General features: G+C 46.6%; 1 protein-coding gene across 4 annotated transcripts in view; it reads left to right on the top strand.

The window, feature by feature from the left end:
- Positions 1-21753, top strand: part of SLC28A1 (solute carrier family 28 member 1) — a 62494-nt gene that overhangs the window by 11896 nt on the left and 28845 nt on the right. For all 4 annotated transcript variants that reach the window (XR_005723994.1, XM_040257506.1, XM_040257507.1 and 1 more), the window contains 4 exons: positions 891-1074; positions 8564-8705; positions 9324-9437; positions 11161-11238. Coding sequence is in view for 3 of the 4 variants with exons in the window: in XM_040257506.1 (XP_040113440.1) it covers positions 891-1074; positions 8564-8705; positions 9324-9437; positions 11161-11238 (518 nt within the window). In the remaining variant the exon portion in view is untranslated. The remainder of the gene's footprint in view (positions 1-890; positions 1075-8563; positions 8706-9323; positions 9438-11160; positions 11239-21753) is intronic.

Below are 21753 nucleotides of genomic sequence, written 5' to 3'. Positions count from 1 at the left end.
CTGCACAGCGTGTCCCCACTGGTTGTCTGTTTCAATCACATTATCAATACCACATATGTGTCAACCCCAGTCTCCCAATCCCATCCCGCCTCTTTCCCCTCGAGGGCCCTGGCTCTTGAAATCCATAAGCCAGGGGGAGATATTTCTCCTCTGCTCTCCATCATATTCCTTTTTTGAAGTAGAGCACAGATGGTCCTAGTTGCTCAAATGGAGAGAAGGGCAAAGGGGGAAAAGGAAATTCCAGGAAGAAAAATGATCATTGATTAATAGTTAGAACGGGATCCTGGCACATAGAAGTCACTGCCTTTCTGGAGTAGCTGACTTACCCGTCTCTGTCCTTGGAACCTACCAAGGCTCTAGAATATGGCAGGCAGTCCACTGATGCTCAGCGGTTCATGCTGTCTCATGTGTGTGTGTGTGTGTGTGTGTGTGTATGTGTGCGTGCGCGCTGTCGCCCATTCGTGTCTGACTCTTTGTGACCCTAGCCCACCAGGACCCTCTGTCCATGTGATTATCCCAGCAAGAATACTGGAGTGGGTTGCCGTTTCCTGCTCCAGGGGATCTTCCTGACCCAGGGGTCAAACCCAGGCCTCCCGCGTCTCCTGCATCTGGCAGGTGAATTCTTTACCACAGCGCCACCTGGGAAGCCTCATGCTATCTTGCCGCCTCCTTCAACACCTCCCTCACATTTGGTCAGCACTTTAGAGTCTGCAAAGCCCTTTCACACACGTTCTAAGCCGAGACGATTGTGCTCATTACCAGAGAAGAAACTAAGGCTCTGAGATCTCTGGCTGGAGAAGGTGGAGCTGAAGCTAGGGCAGCAGTGTCCCAGAGAGGCCAGTGTCGTTATCCACAATCCCTTCTCTGTTTCATCCTCCACCTACTCCCAGCATACACTGCCTTCCTGCTGGCCGCCTGCATCCTGAATTTCCAGAGAGCCCTGGCACTGTTCGTCCTCACCTGTGTGGTCCTCGTCTTCCTGGCCCACAGCCTGCTCAAGAGGCTGCTGGGGCCAAAGCTGCTGAGGTGTGTCAAACCTTTAGGGCATCCCTGCCTGAAACTCTGGTTTAAGAGGTAAGTGAGTCCCCAGGGGGTATGGGGGTGGGCGGGCACATGGGCGGAGGGCCTCTGAGTCAGCTCCTGTGTCACGGCCAGGGCTAGGTGAGGAGGACTTCGGTCTTTGTCCGAACTGAGGCTCCTGGGTTGTGGGGAGCCCACACACTTGCTTGCCTCTTGGGAGCCCTGGGGCAGGTCTTGCTGGGTAGCTTCAGAGGCAGCTTTGTGGTGTCTTTGTGGTGTTTTGCCACTTCCCATCTGATTCTCTGCTCCAGTTACAGTAGGTGGCTCTCACACCTGAGGACAGGAATCAACAGTTTCCTAAATTCAGAGAACCCAGCCCATTCAAGCTGGGAGGGCCCATATCAGTGCTTTGATCAGAGCACCCGAAACCTTAGTGAGACATCCAGCTGCTGGGGGCCACCCCTGGAGTCTGATTCAGCAATCTGAATTGGGGTCCAGAAGTCAATATATTTTTTCCAACTTTTTATATTATATTGGAGTATAGTTGATTAACAATGTTGTGATAATTTCGAGTGTACAGCAAAGTGATTCAGTTTTACAAAAGTGAAAGTGGTAGTCACTCAGTGGTGTCTGACTCTTGGCAACTCCATGGACTGTAGCCCGCCAGGCAAGAATACTGGAGTGGGTTGTCATTTCCTTCTCCAGGGGATCTTCCCAACCTAGGGATCGAACCCAGGTCTCCTGTATTGCAGGCAAATTCTTTACCATTTCAACATGTGTCTATTCTTTTTCAAATTCTTGTCCTATTAGTTAATATTTTTAGTTAGCCACAAGGGGATTCTGATGTAGCCAGCCACTTTCCTGAGCAACAGTTTGAGATCCTTTTGTTCTTTGTTTTGCTTTAAATATTTATTTATTTATTTAGGCTGTGCCGGATCTTAGTTATGACATGTGGGATCTAGTTCCTCGATCAGGAATTGAACCTGAGCCCCCTGCATTGGGAGAAAGGAGCTTTAGTCACTGGACCACCAGGAGAAGTCCTTGGGCTACCGAAAGGTGTGGGGTCTGGCTGCTCGCTGCCCCAAAGCCAGTAAACAGGCCAGGTTGGTGGAAAGGAAAGTTTGCTTTATTTCAGATGCCAGCAACTTGAGGGCAGGACAAGGTGTTCAGGGACATCTGTCCAAAGGCCGACTTCCCCCCATAACCAGCAGCGGGTGAGAGCTTTTATAGGCCAAGGGAGGGTGCTCCATGCTGAAACAGCACAGTCATCTTCAGATTGGTCATTGGTGGTCTGACCAGCGTCATCTTGATTGTTTTAGGTATAGTTAATCTTCAGGTCCAGGGTCAGTTTGCTTCCATTTCTTTCAGGCTGGTTCTCAGAACTGTGGCAGCTTATGCCATTGGTACAGTCTGGTCATCATGTAGTTAACTTCTTCCACCTGGTTGAGGGAGGTAGTTTCAGTATCTGTAAGATTTCACAGTTCACAGGAGATGGCTCAGAATATTATCTACAGCCCTTGAGAAGGAACTAAAAGTCCTTAGCTCTGCTTAATGACTACAGTATTGTTATTTGGTCTCCTCTGACTGTCTTCCTTCATTTCTTCATTTCTCATTTCTCTGATTATTCTTTACACAGACAAAAGGTAGGCAGAGAACCTGGGGGTTGGGGATCAAGGACCATAGGGTCCCACTCTGTCTCACCAGGATCCCCTGGTTTTTAAACTGGGTTCCTTAGAGCTCTGGAAACTGTGGAGGTGCCAGAGGGCAGGTGAGGGAGATTGGAGAGGGGAACAACAGACACCCCTCCTCCCAATTTCCATTTCCACCAGACAACTCTGTTTTATAAACAGGCTTGCAAAAAATATTTTAGCTGGGGAAAAAATGTTTTTGTGGCTTAAAAGAGGTACTCTTTTTGTGGATGAAGAAACTGATGCCCAAAGAATACCCAGTGACTAAGCCAGGCAGGTGCAAGGCACAAGGGTGTTTCCCAAAGTAATATCTACATACCACAGCAAAATGCTTTAAGATAGCCTATATCTACATACCACAGCAAAATGCTTTAAGTCAGCCTATAAACAAATTTTTCATTTTCTTTATAAATAGATTTGTTTTACATTTGCCTTCTGTTTATTAAATAGATTTATAAGAGGATTTATTTTTATAGTCATCTTCTGTTTATGACGAATCACTGATACTGGGTTTTCACCTGAAATATTGTTATCAAGTTTCCTTTAAAAAAATACATGCAGATAAGGGAGTTCCCTGGTGGTTAGGATTTGATGCTTTTCTTGTAATAGCAATGGGCTCAATCTCTGGTCAGGGAACTAAGATCCTACAAGCCATACAGCATAGCCCCCCAAAAAAGCAATCACAAGATACCATTTCCCATCTATTAGGATGGCTATAATGAAATAAGACAGATTATAGCAAGTGATGGCAAAGATGTGGAAAAATCTGAAACCCTCATATACCCCTGTAGAAATATAATATGATATGATGCAACTGCAATAGAAAACGGTTAGTCAGTTCCTCAAAATATTATCCATAGTGTTGCCATACCTAGCAATTCTACTTCTAGGTTATATCTGAGAGAAATTAAAACATATAACCGGACTTCCCTGGTGGTACAGTGGATAAGAAATTCCAAATTTGATGAAAATTATAAACCCAAGCATCAAGAAACTCTACAAACCAACAGCACAAGAAACATGAAGAAAACCACACCAAAGCACATCATAATCAAATTGCTTAAAAACATCAATAAAGAGAAAAATCTTAAAAACAGCTACAGAAAAAAAAAACACATATGTTCTGAGGAACAAGATATGGATGATGACAGATTTCTTCTCAAAAACAATACAAATGAGAAAACAGTGAAACTGTAAAAAACAGAAATGAAAACAAAGTGTGTCAATCTAGAATTCTTCACCAGTGAAATATCCTTTGAGAAAGGAGAAGTTGGACTTTTGCGGATATACAAAAGCTGAAAGAAGCAGACATTAAAACCAGAGATGCACTACAAGAAATGTTAAAGGACAGTCTTCAAACTGAAGAAAAATGATGCCAGATGAAAAGTTAGATCTAGATGAGGGAATAAAGAGTGTTGGAAGGGTAACTATGTGGGTGGATAAAATGACTTATTTTTCTTATTATTTAAATCTCTCTAAAATCAACTCATAAAGCAAGAATAGAACAATGTATGGTTCAGTTCAGTTCAGTTTGTAAACATATAATAAGAAACTAAACAACCGTAGCACAAAGGCTAGGAGAAGAAATGAAATTAGACGGCTGTAAGATTTTTATACTGCATTTAACGTGATATAATATCACTTCAAAGTAGATTGTGATAAACTAAAGATATATACTATAAATGCTAAAGTTATCACTAAAATAACACAACAAACTATAGCTAACAAGTAAAAAAAGAGATAACGAATAATTTTTAAACAGTTAATCTGAAAGAAGGTAGAGCAATAGGAAAAGAGGAACAAAGAACAAATGGGACAAATAGAAAGTAAATAGCAAGATCTAACCCTTTCCCATACCAATACTCACATTAAAGGTACAGACCAATAACTCTCATGGGCAAAGATGTAAAAATTATTTAAAAAATTTTAGAAAACCAAATACAATAATACACAAAGGGATAACATGTCATTAACAAGAAGGATTTATCTCAGGAGTCCAAAGTTGGGTTTACATTAAAAAAATCAATCAATGTCATCGTATTAACAGACTATAAGAAGAAAAACAATACGATGATGCCTATAGATAAGAGAAAGCATTTGACAAAATTCAATATCCATTTCTGAAAAACAGTTCTGAGCCAACTAGGAACATGAGGGAACTTCCTCAATCTGATAAAGAACACCTACGAAAAATCTGTGGTTAATCTCATAAGTAATTGTGAAAGACTGAGTGCTTATCCACTGAAATCAAGAACAATATAGGCATGTTCACTCTCACCATCTTTTCTTTTTTTTTAATTCGGCTCTGCTGGGTCTTAGTTTCAGCACATGGAATCTCTAGTTGCAGTATGTGAGATTTAGTTCCCCAACCAGGGATTGAACCCTGGGCCCCTGCAGTGAGAGCATGAAGTCTTAGCCACTGGACCACCAGGGAGGCCCCTGTTCTGACTAATTTTTTTCAACATTGTACTTGAGGTTCTAGCTTGTATAATTGGGTAAGAAAAAGAAATAAAAGGCATAGAGATTAGAAAGGAAGTAAAGCAGTTTTTTTTTTTCACAGACAAGATTGTCTACATAGAAAATCCTATGTGTTTGCGTGCTAAGTCACTTCAGCCATGTCTCACTCTTTTCGAGCCCATGGACTGTAGCCCACCAGGCTCCTCTGTCCATGAGATTCTCCAGGCAAGAATCCTGGAGTGGGTTGCCATGCCCTCCTCCAGGGGATCTTTGTGACCTAGGGATTGAACCCTCAATTCTTTTCCGGTATTGGCAGGCAGGTTCTTTACCACTAGCACCACCTGGGAAGCTTGAAAATTCTATGTTATCTACAAAAAGCTACTATAACTATTAAGTGAGTTTAGCAAGATTCAAGGGTACAAGCTTAACATGCAAAGTGCAATAGTACTTCCATATACTATCAACAAACAATCATAAATTAAAATCATAAATGTCATTTAGAATAGCATGAAACATATGAAATACTTAAGGATAAGTCTGACAAAAGACCTCCAAACCTGTACATAGAAAACTAGGAAACATTGCTAAGAGAAATATATAATAAAAAGACTTAAATAAACAGAGCAACATATCAAGTTCATGGATTGAGTGAATCAATATTATTAATGTATCAGTTCTCCTCAAGTTAATCTATAGATTCTAATAGTATCTCAATCAAAATTCTAGCAGACTTTTGGGGTAGAAATAATAAGATGGTTCTAAAATTCATATGCAAATGCCAAGAGCCTAGAATAGTCTAGACAGTTTTGAAAAAGATGAACAAAACTGATGCATTTCACTGTCCTTAAAACTTATTATAAAGGTACCGTAATTAAGACAACGTGTTGTTGCCATCAAGACAGACAAACAGATCAATGAACAGAACAGAGTACAGAAATAGACCTACATATATAAAACCAGTTGATTTTTTGACAAGAGTGCTAAGGCAATTCAGTGAAGAAATAATAATCAGCTTAACAAATTCTGCCAGAACAATGGGATATCCATATGTAGAAGAAAGAAGAGAAGGAGAAGGAAGAGGAGGAGGAGAGAGAAACAAACAAACTCGATCCATGCCTCACATTATATTAAAAAATTAACTGAAAATAGATAATAAACCTAAATGTAAAGCCTGAGACTATATAACTACTGTAAGAAAACAGCAGAAAAATCTTTGTGCCCTTCAAACTTAGAGAACTTACGATTGCCAGGGGGAAGACATAGTTAGGGAGTTAGGGATGGACATGTAAACATTGCTATATTTAAAATGGATAACCACCAATACAATATTGTAAAGTAATTAGCCTCCAATTAAAAGAAATAACTTTATATTAAAAAATAAAATAAAATGGATAACCAACAAAGAACTACTGAGCATAGAGAATTCTGCTCAATGTTATGTGTCAGCCTGGGTGGGAGGAGAGTTTGGGGGAGAATGGATGCATGTATGTGTGTATATATATATATATTGCTTTAATGGCTGGTGGCTCAGAGGGTAAAGCGTCTGCCTGCAGTGCGGGAGACCCGGGTTCAATCCCTGTGTTGGGAAGATCCCCTGGAGAAGGAAATGGCAACCCACTCCAGTACTCTTGCCTGGAAAATTCCATGGACAGAGGAGCCTGGTAGGATATAGTCCATGGGGTCTCGAAGAGTCGGACAAGACTGAGCGACTTCACTTCACTTGAGTCACTCTGCTATGCACCTGAAACTATCATAACATTGTTAACCAGCTATATTCCTATGTAAAATAAAAAGTTTTTTTTTAAAAAAAAGTTTTAAAATAAGAAAAATACAATTAAAACCTACAGCTGTAAGAATAAAAGAAAAAACCTTCCCTCCCAAAAAATAAACCTCCAAACATGCATTTAAGTTTTTATAACACCAGTTAACCTCAAGGATAACAGTAAGTAAAGAGGCATACAGGTGGCTCAGAGACAAGGCAGAAATTAGGCCAATGGAACTGGCATAATAGGAGTTTGGAAAACACACCAGGAATAAACACTGAACTCTGGGGTTAGCTTGCCTGAGTTCAGGTCCTGGGTCCTTCTCTTTCCGGCTGGTGACTATGCATAGAACTAGTTAAGAGAACAGAATTGCTGCTAGAGTGCCTGGGTTGAATCTCTGCTTTGCTGCTTTCTAGACAGGTGGTCATGGGCAAATTAATTTTTACATCTCTAGGATGAGGACACAGAGAAGGCAATGGCACCCCACTCCAGTACTCTTGCGTGGAAAATCCCATGGATGGAGGAGCCTGGTAGGCTGCAGTCCATGGGGTCGCAAAGAGTCGGATACGACTGAGCGACTTCACTTTGACTTTTCACTTTCATGCATTGGAGAAGGAAATGGCAACCAACTCCAGTGTTCTTGCCTGGAGAATCCCAGGGATGGCAGAGCCTGGTGGGCTGCGGTCTGTGGGGCTGCACAGAGTCGAACACTACTGAAGAGACTTAGCAGCAGCAGCAGGATGAGCACAATTACTATAGGTCTCTCAGCACTCAGCATGGTTCCTGGCACATAGTAGGAGCACAGTGAACTTCAGCTGTGATTAGTAGTACCCAGGGAGTTGAAGACTGGGTCAGGGTTAGACCCTGAACCTGGGCTCTTAAATTGTTAGGCTGCCTGCTGGACATTCAGGGCTTCCCTGGTGGCTCAGATGGTGAAGAATCCACCTGTAACGTGGGAGACCCAGGTTCTCTCACTGGGTCGGGAAGATTCCTGGAGAAGGGAATAGGTACCCAGTCCAATATTCTTGCCTGGAGAATCCCATGGACAGAGGAGCCTGGTGGGCTATAGTTCATAGGATTGCAAAGAATTGGACATGACTGAACTACTAATACAGGAAGACAGACATACTGCTGGACAAGCAGATCCCAGCCCCAGGGAGGGAGACATGGCTGTAAAAGTCACTTTCAGTCATTGGTCTCAGGTACTCAGCCCTGTATCCCTGATTGACACCACCACTTCTGGGCTCTAGGGGAGCAGATCCCATGGCCCATGGCGCCGAGTTCCAGCCCACACAGACCCCACCTCACCCTGCAAGGCCAGAGGCTGGCTGAGCTGAGCATCACTGCAGCTATGAGGATTCTTGCTGTGTGCTTGACCCCATGCTAAGCAGAGTACCCACATCCTCTGATTTAGTTCTGTCAGCAATCTTGAGAACTGGAGGTGGGAGGGGTGTTTGGCTTCATTTACCTGATGAGGAAACTAGACTCAGAGAGGCTAGGTGGTCTGTCAGAGGTCACACAGCACTCTCCCCCTTCTCCTGCACCAGCCCTGAGTACCCTTTCCTGGGGCCCTGGGTGCTATTGTGTGGGAGTGGGGAGATGCTGACAGTAATGACTCTCCGCCCCTCCCTTCAGGGGTCTAGCCCTTGCTGCTTTCCTGGGCCTGGTTTTGTGGCTGGCTCTGGACACCTCTCAGCGGCCTGAGCAGCTGGTGTCCTTTGGCGGAATCTGCGTGTTCGTTGGCCTGCTCTTTGCCCTCTCGAAGCATCACCGCGCAGTGAGTGCTTAGTGCTTAGTTGTCAGGCCAAGAGGGGGCTGCAGCCCCTTCTCTTTCCAGCGTCAGGTCCCCTCCCTGTTTCACAGAGTGGTTAACACCTCCCCCCAGACTCCAGAGCCACACCTGGGCAAAGGGATCACTGCTAAGAAGTCATTCAATGCCGAGAGGTTATCCAGCGTTAGGTGTCCAGCTCCCTTCTGCTGGGGAGGAGGAAGTGCTTGGAGGGAGTGGGGTCAGAATGGCTGAGAGCCCTGACTATGTGGGAGAGATGGTCCAGACAGACAAAGGTTATGCTGAGGCCAGGCCCTGAGGCCAGGGTTCCACCCACCCAGCTGATCCCCCGGAACCAAGTGCCAGGGCTCCCGGCTGGTCCTTGGTTAGATCTGGCCCTGCCCCTGCCCACTGCCCAGGCCCATTGCTGCCTTGTGGCCTGTTCTGCACTCCATGGGGGATGTAACCATCGGCAACAGGCCCATAGCTCCGGCTGTGTCCAGGCCTCATCCTACAGGCTGACCGAAGCTCCCAGAGCCCCTCAGCAGTGCTGTGCCCTCTGCCCACCTGTTCCCTGTGGACCTCCCCAGGTGCCGAGCTCACCTAGACCTTTCTCTCTGGTGGCAGGTGTCCTGGCGGGCTGTGTTCTGGGGTCTTGGACTGCAATTTGTACTCGGACTCGTCGTCATCAGAACAGAACCGGGGTTCATTGCATTTCAGTGGCTGGGTGACCAGATCCAGGTGTGTACATGGGGTGTATCTGCCCGGGCGTCTTGGGTTGCCAGGGATGGAGGAGAAGCCTCTGCACTGGAGGGAGGTGGCCTGGACTGTGACCAGGTGGTGGGTGTGTGGGGGCCCCCAGACCCCTGGGCAGTGGGAGTCAGGCCTGGTCCCACCTGCCCAAACAAGCAGTCCTTTCAGAGGGTGGCCTGATGTGGAAGAGAATCTCAAAACAGGAAGGTTCCTAGGATACCCAGGCCCAAGGCTTGTTGCCCTCAGTCCTCATCAGGAAAGGAACTTACAATAGTTAAAAATGCTTTAAAAATTGAAAGTGATTTAGTTTATATATATGTTGTTGTTGTTCAGTTACTCAGTCATGTTCGACTCTGCAACCCATGGACTGCAGAACGCCTGACTTCCTTGTCCTTCACTATCTCCCAGAGTTTGCTCAAACTCATATCGAGTCCGTGATGCCTTCCAACCATCTCATCCTCTGTTGCCCCCTTCTCTTCCTTCCCTCAATCTTTCCCAGCATCAGGGTCTTTTCCAACAAGTCAGCTCTTTGCATCAGGTGGCCAAAGTATTGGTGTGTATGTGTGTTTAAAAATAATTTTCGGCTTGTTGAAGTTACACTTTTAAAATTTCATTTATTGTGATGAAATCACATAACACAAAATTTATCATTTTAACCTTGTTTTTTTCATTTTAACCATTTTTGAGTATCATTAAGTTCCTTCACATCATTGGGCAGTCATGATTTACTTCTTAAAATATAAGTTATGGAGGACGCAAGGTTGATCCTATACTCATCCCTCTCTAACTATCTCGAATTTCCATGCACTCTCTACAGGGAGGGCTTCGGGTGGGACAGGGAGAACCCACATGTCCAGGCTCTGCCCACGCCCTCCCGCTGGCCACACCAAGGATACCTGCGTGGGTGTTGTGTGGAAAAAGACACTTGCTGCTCTGGGCGTGCGTGCTCAGTTACTCCAGCTCTTTGCAACCCAGTGGACTGTAGCCCTCCAGGCTCCTCTGTCCATGGGCTTCTCCAGGCACGAATACTGAAGTGGGTTTCCATGCCCTCCTCCAGGGGATCTTCCCTACCTTGGATAGAACTGACATCTCTCTGTCTCCTGCATTGGCACCACTAGTGCCGCCTGGGAAGATTGCTGCTTTGGACACAGCCCTCATTTTATAAACGGGAGCATTGAGGCCCTGGCAACAGAAGTGACTTGGCCTGCAGTCACAGTGCGTGTTTTGGTCCTAAATACAGGGCTCTTAAAGAAGTGTGGCCAGATTGCAACACCAAGGCCAGGAGCCTGGGGTGGGACAGGCTGGGGCTGTGCCCTCGGTGGGGAGGCACAGGGGCACCACCTTTGACTGCCTTCTCCAGGCAGTTCACTGTTTGCTTCCTCCTCTGTCTCTTCTTCAGTGTTCTTGTCCCAACAACTCTCATCTCAGAGTATTTCTTTACAATTTTGCGTCTCTTCTGGAAGATGTACTCAGAAGGAGCACATTTAATGTGCTTTAATGACACACATGGTCCCCCTGCTGTAAGGCCACGGCCTGGGGGCTCATCCTGCAGCCTCCAAGTCCTTCTCTTCTCTTCTGGGCTGCCGGGAAGGCATGAGCAGCATGCGAGGCTTCTCCAGGTCACCCCAACCTGGTTCCTTGCTGCTGCTTCTTCCTTCCGCCCTTCTTGGCCTCACTCCCCAGTTTGGTTTTGTTTGTTTTCTCCTTTCAGATATTCCTGAGCTACACTGAGTCCGGCTCCAGCTTCGTGTTTGGGGAGGCTCTGGTCAAGGATGTCTTTGCCTTTCAGGTCAGCTTGACTCTTGGCTCACAAAGCATTTAGCAGCCTCTGCCGGGTGCCTCTAGCTAGTGGGGCGTCCAAGCCTGGTCCAGTGGAGAGGGAGGGCTCCTGTTGGTGGAAGCTAATGAGGCTTAAACCTTGGGGTCCTGGGAGGGGCCTGGCAATGTGCTCACCTGGGGGTATGTTTTCAGTATATTTTGGAAGACTTGCAAAAGTAAGATATATCTGTATTATTTTCCTAAAAAATGAATCCCCCAATAGTAGAATTGCTGGGAGGTTGAGGATGAGAAAAGTAGGTGGAGACATGTAGATGGCATCTGCTGTGACCTTAGCCCCTGACATGCTACAGGGACATATGATCCTCTCGCGGGCTCCTCCTTCAAGGCCCCTCCCAAGCCACCTCTGCCAGGAAGCCTGCCCTGATTAGTTGCAAGCTCTAAGTCCCTCCTCTGGATTCTCGTAGACCTATAGTCCCTCCCTCCCTCCTTTCAGCAAATGTGTATTATGTGCCTTCGCAGTGCAAAATATATTTTTACTGGAGTATAGTTGCTTTACAGTATTATGATAGTTTCCACTGCATAGCAAAGTGAATCAGCTATATGTATACATATATCCCCTGTTTTGTGAATTTCCTTCCCATTTAGGTCACAACAGAGCGCTAAGTAGAGTTCCCTGTGTTATACAGTATGTTCTCATTAGTTATCTGTTTCATCTGTAGTAGTGTATACGTGGCAATCCCAATCTCTCCAATCTTCCCACCCCTCCTTTGCCTCCTTGGTATCCATACATTTGTTTGTTCTCTACGTTTCCATCTCTCTTTCTACCTTGCAAATAGTTCCTTCTGTACCATTTTTGTAGATTCCACATATATGCATTAATATGTGATATTTGTTTTTCTCTTTCTGACTTACTACAGTGCAAAATATTATAGAGAAAATTGAGATAAAGACTCAAAGACTATTGTGTAATTGTAGAGCCCCAACCCTAATTTTTTTTTTTTTTAATTTTTGGTCATGCTGGGTCTTTTTTGCTGAGTGAGGGCTTCAGTAGCTGCAGCATGTGGGTTCAGTAGTTGTGGCTCCCAGGCTCTAGAGCTCAGGCTCAGTAGCTGTGGCACATCGACTTTGCTCCATGGCATGTGGAATCTTCCCAAACCAGGGATGGAATCCATGTTCCCTGCATTGGCAGGTGGGTTCTTATCCACTGGATCACCAGAATGTTCTCAGCCCTAATTTAAAACAGGGAAGCCTGTGCTGAGCATTCGATGGTGGGACTGCGTCACTGTTTCTGGGTGGAACTGTGGTTCTATTTCTTCTTTGTCCAATTGACTGCCCAGGCACTTATGTGTCTCTAGTAAGATCTCAAGTGTAGCTTCTCCACCTGCCTCACACCCAAATTGTCTCAGGACCCTGAGGCTGCTTCAGGCTTGAGTTTCACTTCCAAATGCCAGGTAGAGAGAGAGAGAGAGAGCCCTGGGCCTCGCTTCCCCACTAGCTGGCCCCAGTTTCTGCCCTGTTTCCATAGCAGCAAAGATGGGAATTGGTGCCGCCCACTCCAGCATGTCCTGGACCACTGTCACCATGGGGCTACCATGCAGGATCAGTTTCAGAGATTTTTGCTTTTTGCCATCACTCAGCCGTTGTTCCCAGAGCCTCCCCATCCTGCTGGGGGTGTTGGGTCTCAGAAGCTTCCAGCCCAAGTCATGGACTTGGCATTGCCTTCTGAGCTGGTGTCAAGCCAGTTTGAGGGTCCAGACACCTCCAGCCTGCCCCCATCCCTGACTCAAGGTTAGGTCCTCTGGGAGCTTCAGTGTCTGTTGGCCCCAGCAGCTCTCTGGGAAACATCCACTCCATCCAAGGGTTCTAGTAACATCAGCCTTGGGAGGAAAGCGAAAGGGACCAGGTTCCTGTGTTCTCAGGACAAATTTGTCCATCATGTTTTTCTGAGATCACTTCTGTGCAGGGAGATGATCAGAGGGGCAGCCTCTGTCAGCCCCTCCAAAAGTCCCCTAACACCATCCTCCTAGGGCTGAGGCTGGGAGGGACAGCTCCCTTCACATCTGCATCTCCAAGTAGGGGCCACTCAAGGTTTCTGGGAGGAGCAGTGAAGTCCTGCTCCAGGGTGATTTGTCACGGCACCGGACAGAGAATGGCAGTTGGTGGCTTCTCACACTTTACAAGGCAAACATACAACACTGTGCAATTCGACCTCCCCAGGCAGTTAAGTTCAAGTGTAACTGGCACAAAGGAAAGTGCCTGGGCAGTCCATTTAGGGAGAGAGTTTTAAAAATAAGGACAGTGAGAATGCCTCCTGAAGGAGGTGGTATTTGAATTGGAGCCTCAGGGCAAGAAAAAAATTGGACACACAGAGATAAGCAGGAAGAAGGAATGCCTGGGCAATGGCATGGAGGTGAGAAAGTGCTGGGCTGTGTAACGTAACAGGACATAATGCAGTTCAGTGGGTGTGTAAGCTATTTGAAGGAAAAGATGGATTAGGGGATAAACTGCAAGTGTGGTGAGGCCATATCTTTTTAAATTTTTATTTGTCTATTGGTTGTGCTGGGTCTTCACTGCTACAAGCAGGCTTTCTCTGCCAGAGAGTGGGAGCTTCTCTCTTGTTGCAGTGCACAAGCTTCTCATTGAGGTGGCTTCTCTTGTTGCAGAGCATGGGCTCTAGGCACACGGGCTTCAGCACTTGCAGCCTGTGGGCCCAGTAGTTGCGGCACACATGCTCAGTAGTTGCGATGCACAGGATTAGTTGCTCTGCCGCGTGTAGAACCTTCCCAGGCTAGGGATCGAACCTGTGTCCCATGCATTGGCAGGCAGATTCTCATCCATTTTGCCACCAGGGAAGTCCTTTAAGAGTCTTAAATGCCAGGCTGAGGCACCTGGATTTTGTCCCCCAGGAGATGAGGAGTTATTGAAGATTTTTGAGCAGGGAAAGACTTGACTGGAGGTTTGGGATGATTGTGATTTCAATAGTAGGGAGGAAGGGTTGTAGCTGGGATGCTTGGAATAGGGGACCAGCGAGGAGGCTGCCTCACAACCAAGTGATGACTCAGGGACCACCAGACTAACACCGTCCAGAAGAGAGTTCACCATGGGGAACAAAGGCGGGGGAGGGGAGGATATGGCTGAGGGACCCGCTGTATGAAGGTCATCACTTAAGCTCCACGTGCTGCAGCTGTGTTTGCTCTTGAATGCTTAGTCACTCAGTCATATCCAACTCTTTGTAACCCCATGGACTGTAGCCCAACAGGCTCCTCTGTCCAAGAGATTTTTCAGGCAAGAATACTGGAGTGAGTTGCCATTTCCTTCTCCAGGGGATCTTCCTGACCCGGATCAAACCCATGTTTCTTGCATCTCCTGCACTGGCGCTCGGATTCTTTACCATTAGCACCACCTGTACTTTATGTTTAGCTACTTGAGGACAAAGCCTGCTTCTTAGCCTTGTTGTTCTGTCACTAAGTCTTGTCTGACTCTTTGCAACCGCATGGAGTGCAGCACACTAGGCTTCCCTGTCCTTCACTATCTCCTGGAGTTTGCTCAGACTCAAGTCCATTGAGTTTGGGGATGCCATCCAACCATCTCATCCTCTGTTGCCCCCTTCTCTTCCTGCCCTCCATCTTTCCCAGCATCAGGGTCTTCACCAATGAGTCAGTTATTTGCCTTCAGCTGGCCAAAGTATTGGAGCTTCAGCTTCAGCATCAGTCCTTCCAATGAATACTCAGGGTTGATTTCCTTTAAGATTGACTGGTTTGATCTCCTTGCTGTTCAAGAGACTCTCAAGAGTCTTTCTCCAGCACCACAATTCAAATGCATCAATTCTTTGACTCTCAGCCTGGTTCTTACGCTAGTGTCAGTTAACTGACCTCAAGCCCTGAAAAAACCCTGCCCAGTGCCTGGGACACTGCTTTTTGCTGAATGATGAGATGCATAAATGATGATTCTTCTGTGCACGTGGGAAGTCTCTCTGCCTGCTAGGAATGACTGGCTCTGGGAGCCCATGGTGGAGAGTTGGGCTCCCACACAGTCAGTCTTCCTCTGGCTGGGCCACCATTCCCATGATTGTGTGTTCCTGAGCAGCATGTCCTTTGGCCCAAGACCAGGGCTGAGCTCTTCTTTCCTCAAACCTCCCCAGCAGAGGCCAGAGCTTCCCAAATCCCTAGAGCCAATAACTACACACAGGCTTTGCAGCAAGCTCCAGGGCCCCTAGAAATTCAAGATGTACCACTCTGACCTGAGATTCTGGTGGAACAGAGCAGAAAAGCTTAGGGAAAGGAAGTCATAAGAACAGCTACTAGTTATGGAGTGAGGACTACGTGTCAGGCACTCACTTCAAAACAGCTGGAGAAGATTCTTGAGAATCTCTTGGATTGCAAGGAGACCAAACCAGTCAACCCTAAAGGAAATCAACCCTGAATATTCTTTGGAAGTAATACTTTGGCCACCTGATGTGAAGAGCTGACTCATTGGAAGAGATCCTGATGCTGGGAAAGATTGAGGGCAGGAGGAGAAGGGGGCAAAAGTGGATGAGATGGTTGGATGGCATCATCAACTCAATGGACATGAGTCTGAGAAAACTCCAAGAGATAGTGACAGACAGGGAAGCCCAGCATGCTGCTGTCCATGGGGTCAAAAAGGGTTGGACCTGATTTAGTGACTGAACAGCAACAAAGGGGGAAATAATATCCTTATCCCTTTTTTACAGATGATGATACTGAGGTTCAGAGGGGGTTTTGCTTGTGCAAGTTCATCAAGCTAGTGAGTATTGGAATCAAGATTGGAACAGGTGTAATGCTCTTGCTTATTAGCTCCTGTGCCTTGATATCAGGGCCCTTTCCTTGGTAGACAGTGGAAATGAAGGGGCCCCAGACCTTGGGTCTTTGTTTTTCCCTTGGTTTAGAAGAAAACAGTATTTCTCAGGCCTATTTTGTTGCAAGTGACAGCAACTCACTTGAAATTTGCTTTAAAGGGAGGAGAAAGGGAAGACTGTTTCTTGGCTCACTAACTGGAGCAAGATAGAGCTGGTGCCAGCTGAAACCAGGGCCCCGGAGTGGCCAGGCTTAGAGCCCTCAGCTTCCAATCTCTGCTCATCCTGGAGTGTCAGCTTCACTCTTTCATACCAGATCTCCTCCTGGCTCCCAGCAACACCAGATACTCATGCTTACAGCAAGTCACCCAGAACTAGGCCAGTTCTTCTCTGCCTGCTCTAGTTAAAAAATTCCAGGGTAGGTTTCAGATTGATCTGCCTTGGGTCATGTGACTGTTCTTGGCCCAATCACTAAGGCCAGGGCATGGGAAACTGGAATTGGAAGGGCAGGAATCTCCTGTTTCCACCCAAAGCTGGGGAGTCATGTGCTCTGATTGAGTGAAAACCACCCTCCAAAACTCATCATTTGAAGGATTATTGCCTAGGACAAGCAGGGACTGTTAATTCCCTCCTTATAGAAACAAGGCAGATGGCTTCCTGTAGGACCTGCAGCAGTTCATTTACAGGGTGCCCTTATATTCCAAGTGAGTGTCTCTTCTCTAGCATAGAAGGGTGCAGATGACAGATACCACACCTGCCTGGGAGGAACAGCAAAGACATGGACCCTTTGATCTATAGTCCCTCCCAGCTGTAAGGTGGGGCCACATTTGGGAGTCTAGGCTGTACTTCCTGAGTGGGATGCTCAGCCCCTGACTGTATCAGTTGTAAATAACAGAAAGACAACTCAAATTGACTGATTAAATGAAGCAAAAACAAACAACAAAAAAGTAAGATTCATTCTGATAACTGAGAAGTCCAGAGACTTCATGTCCCATTGCATCCAAGTAACCAACATTACCTGGGATTTGCCTTGCTTATATCCTGGTTCTGTGTTCTTCTTTTCTTTTTTTTTTTAATAGAAAATCTCTCTCTCTCTCTCTTTTTAAATTATTCATTTATTTTTGACTGCACTGGGTCTTTGTTGCTGTATATGGGCTTTGTCTAGTTGCAGAGAGCAGGGACTACTCTTTGTTGAGGTTCACCGAATTAGAGAGGCACAGGCTATAGGCTCTCAGGCTTCGTAGTTGCAACTCCTGCTCTAGAGCACAGGCTCAATAGTTGTGGGGCTTCCCTCATAGCTCGGTGGATAAAGAGTCTGCCTGCAATGCAGGAGAGCTGGGCTCAATTCCTGGGTCGGGAAGATCCCCTGGAGAATGAAATGGCAACCCACTCCAGTATTGTTGCCTAGAGAATTCCATGGACTGTGGAGCCTGGCAGGCTACAGTCCACGGGGTTGCAAGAAGTCAGACACAACAGAGCAACTAAGCACAGCACAGCATGGGCTTAGTTGCTCTTGGGCATGTGGGATCTTCCCATACTAGAAATCGAACCCATGTCCCCTGACTTGCAGGTGAGTTCTTAACCACTGTACTTCCAGAGAAGTCCCCAGGTTCTATGTTCTTAGCACTGGCTTTAGTTTTAGTCTTGGAGAAGCACTCTTGAGATTGTGGCTAAAAGATACCAGGCTTATATCCAACCAGCTTAGCAACCTTAGCAGAGAGAGAGAGAGAGCCTGTTTTCCATTAGCCCAGCAGGAAATCTAAGATTGGGCTCTTTTTAGGCTGGCTTGTGGGTGTATGCCATCCTTGAACTGTAGCCAGGGAAGATACCTCAATCTGATGCGCCAAACCTGGAGACTCAGGGCTGAGAGTGGAGTTACAGTGGTTTCCCAAAGGAAAGTAAAACTTTGTTACCAAAGGAAGTGAGGGAGGAGGCCTTGGGCTGTCCCAGCAGCAGCTGTCCTCCAGAGCCCCAATCCTAGTTCTCTCCCATTTCAGCACTGAAAGTGTCATCTTTCCAGCCTGCTGCTGAGTCCACCCCCTCCCCAGGGTTCAGTTCAGTTCAGTTCAGTTCAGTTCAGTTCGTGTCCAACTCTTTGTGACCCCATGAATCTCAGCACGCCAGGCCTCCCTGTCTATCACCAACTCCCGGAGTTTATCGATACTCATGTCCATCGAGTTGGTGATGCCATCCAGCCATCTCATCCTCTGTCGTCCCCTTCGCCTCCTGCCCCCAAACCCTCCCAGCCTCAGGATCTTTTCCAATGAGTCAACTCTTCGCATGAGGTGGCCAAAGTACTGGAGTTTCAGCTTCAGCATCAGTCCTTCCAATGAACACACAGGACTGATCTCCTTTAGGATGGACTGATTGGACCTCCTTGCAGTCCAAGGGACTCTCAAGAGTTCTCCAACACCACAGTTCAAAAGCATCAATTCTTTGATGCTCAGCTTTCTTCACAGTCCAACTCTCACATCCATACATGACCACAGGAAAAACCATAGCCTTGACTAGACGGACCTTTGTTGGCAAAGTAATGTCTCTGCTTTTCAATATGCTGTAAAAGTTGGTCATAACTTTCATTCCAAGGAGTAAGCGTCTTTTAATTTCATGGCTGCAGTCACCATCTGCAGTGATTTTGGCGCCCCACCCCAAAAAGTTTGACACTGTTTCCACTGTTTCCCCATCTATTTGCCATGAAGTGATGGGACCAGATGCCATGATCTTCATTTTCTGAATGTTGAGCTTTAAGCCAACTTTTTCACTCTCCTCTTTCACTTTCATCAAGAGGCTTTTTATTTCCTCTTCACTTTCTGCCATAAAGGTGTTGTCATCTGCATATCTGAGGTTATTGATATTTCTCCTGGCAATCTTGATTCCAGCTTGTGCTTCTTCCAGCCCAGCGTTTCTCATGATGTACTCTGCATATAAGTTAAATAAGCAGGGTGACAATATACAGTCTTGACGTACTCCTTTTCCTATTTGGAACCAGTTTGTTTGTTCCATGTCCAGTTCTAACTGTTGCTTCCTGACCTGCATATAGGTTTCTCAAGAGGCAGGTCAGGTGGTCTGGTATTCCCATCTCTTTCAGAATTTTCCACAGTTTGTTGTGATCCACACAGTCAAAGGCTTTGGCATAGTCAATAAAGCAGAAATAGATGTTTTCTGGAACTCTCTTGCTTTTTCCATGATTCAGCAGATGTTGGCAATTTGATCTCTGGTTCCTCAGCCTTTTCTAAAACCAGCTTGAACATCTGGAAGTCTACGGTTCACATATTACTGAAGAATTTTGAGCATTACTTTACTAGCATGTAAGATGAGTGCAATTGTGTGGTAGTTTGAGCATTCTTTGGCATTGCCTTTCTTTGGGATTGGAATGAAAACTGACCTTTTCCAGTCCTGTGGCCACTGCTGAGTTTTCCAAATTTGCTGGCATATTGAGTGCAGCACTTTGACAGCATCATCTTTCAGGATTTGAAATAGCTCAACTGGAATTCCATCACCTCCACTAGCTTTGTTCATAGTGATGCTTCCTAGGGCCCACTTGACTTCACATTCCAGGATGTCTGGCTCTAGGTGAATGATCACACCATCGTGATTATCTGGGTTGTGAAGATCTTTTTTGTACAGTTCTTCTGTGTATTCTTGCCACCTCTTCTTAATATCTTCTGCTTGTCTTTCCTTCCTTTCTGGGGCTTCCCTGGTAGCTCACATGGTAAAGAATTCACCTGCAATGCAGGAAACTTGGGTTTGATCCCTGGGTTGGGATTATCCCTTGGAGAAGGGAATGGCAACCCACTCCAGTATTCTTGCCTGGAGAATCCCCTGGACAGAGAAGCCTAACAGGTTATAGTTCATGGGATTGCAAAGAGCCGGACAGGACTGAGTGACTAACACTTTGACTGTTACTTTCCTCCCTTTCTAGAATAATTTGCACATACCTGCTACTTGCATCTCTCCCTGAATTACACTTTAGAACCAGGGGTTCATAGACCATTGGGCTAAGAGGGAGTACTGTGGACTTCAGGCCTCCCCTTTATATCACAGATGGTCAGACCACACTACAGAGAGGCGCAGTGACCTGGGCACAACTGCCTAGTGGGTTAAGAGGGAGGCAGGGCTAGAACCGGGTTGTTGGATTTCTAATTAAGTGCTGTTTTCTTCCTCACACTAAGTAAAAGTCAGTGACATCAGGTCTCCCTTTTAAATACAAAAAGCATCCCTAACAACAATAGTGATAAAGTTAAAACCTATTCACAGTTGCTAAAGACTTTGAGATTGGATGTTCAGTCAAGAGAGAAAAAACAAAGAGGTGGATTTATCATTAACAAGGCTCAGCACTTGCTAGTCAAACACTAACTGTTCCCTAGCCCCCAGGATGCCCTGTCCTCCACCCAAACTCCTGGCCAGTGTATTAGCCAGCGGCCTCCTTAGTGAAGGCAGGCCAGAATGAGGGACGAATTCAGACAGTTGCTTCATGGCCACAGGACTCCCTTTCTCAACCAGATTTCCTAATCACGGAATCTCACTCACACCCTGTACTCCTGCATCCCCCTCTCTCTCACACACACACACACACACACACACTTGCTGAGTGGGGCTTATCTTCCAGCTGGAAGGTGGCTTTGTTAGTGCTGAGTTGAGTGGAAGACTCAAGAGCTTTCTTTCCATCCTTCCCATGAATCATGTGGCCCTAGTCCAGGGCTATTGGCCCGTGTCAGCCTGGGGAAGTCTCCAAGCTAACTCAGATTTTCAGACTCCAAGCTTCTTCCTGCTGGGCCAGGGTTCAGCGTGTCCGTGCTCCAGGAAGCCGGGTCTGCCCGGAACTCCTTCAACCCTCCATCTCCCCCCGGCCCAGTTGACGTGGCAGCCACCTCCTGGCAGTAGCATCTTGATTAGTCATTCCTGCTTGGCTCCATCGCCCTTCTAGTAACTTTCCACACACATGATCACCTCTCCCCGCCAGACTCCTGCACCCTTCCTGGCCGGTCAGGAGTGCTCGCTCACTCCTTCCTTTACTCTCGCTCCAGCCTCTGGAACATGCACACACTCACTAAGCTCAGCAGTGCTGCTGAAATGTTCTCCCCGAGGAACCCCTGGGGAGAAAGAAAACATTTTCATCTTCCCAGGGTTTTGGGGCGTCTGCCTGATGCAGCCTCTGCAGTCCCCAGTAGTCATCAATGCCAAATCTGACCCAAAAAGTCAAGTAAGATAAGACCTGGGCTACCCTGGTGGCTCAAACAGTAAAGAATCTGCCTACAAGGCAAGAGTTCTGGGTCTGATCCCTGGAGAAGGAGATGGCAGCCCACTTCAGTATTCTTGCCTGGAGAATCCTAGGGAGAGAGGAGCCTCACGGGCTATAGTCCATAGGGTCTCAAAGAGTCGGACACAACTAAGACACACACACACACACACATGAACTGAAAAGTGCCGATGGATTGAGTCATTAAGGGTCCTCTGGTAACCATAGTGAGCCTGATTCCCAGAGGAGGGAATGGAGAGGAAGTGTGGTGGCCGTGGTGTCTGCATGAGCAGGAAATCAGGAGGCCTGCCCTGGTTTTCTGGCCTTGGAGCAGGTCCCTTGTGTCTTTCTGAAATGCTGGTGGTGAGGTGGACATACCAGCAGTCTCCCCTGAGGGAGCTTTGGGCTTTTGTGGTTTGTCATGGCCTGGGGCTGGTGACTGGGCTCTGTCCCTAGGCTTAGGCTTTGGGGGC

This window comes from Oryx dammah, unplaced genomic scaffold (genome assembly GCF_014754425.2).
Source record: "Oryx dammah isolate SB20612 unplaced genomic scaffold, SCBI_Odam_1.1 HiC_scaffold_16, whole genome shotgun sequence".
Lineage (NCBI taxonomy): Eukaryota > Metazoa > Chordata > Mammalia > Artiodactyla > Bovidae > Oryx > Oryx dammah.
Note: the sequence above shows the minus strand (reverse complement) of the source record. Positions and strands in the feature narration are given on the sequence as shown.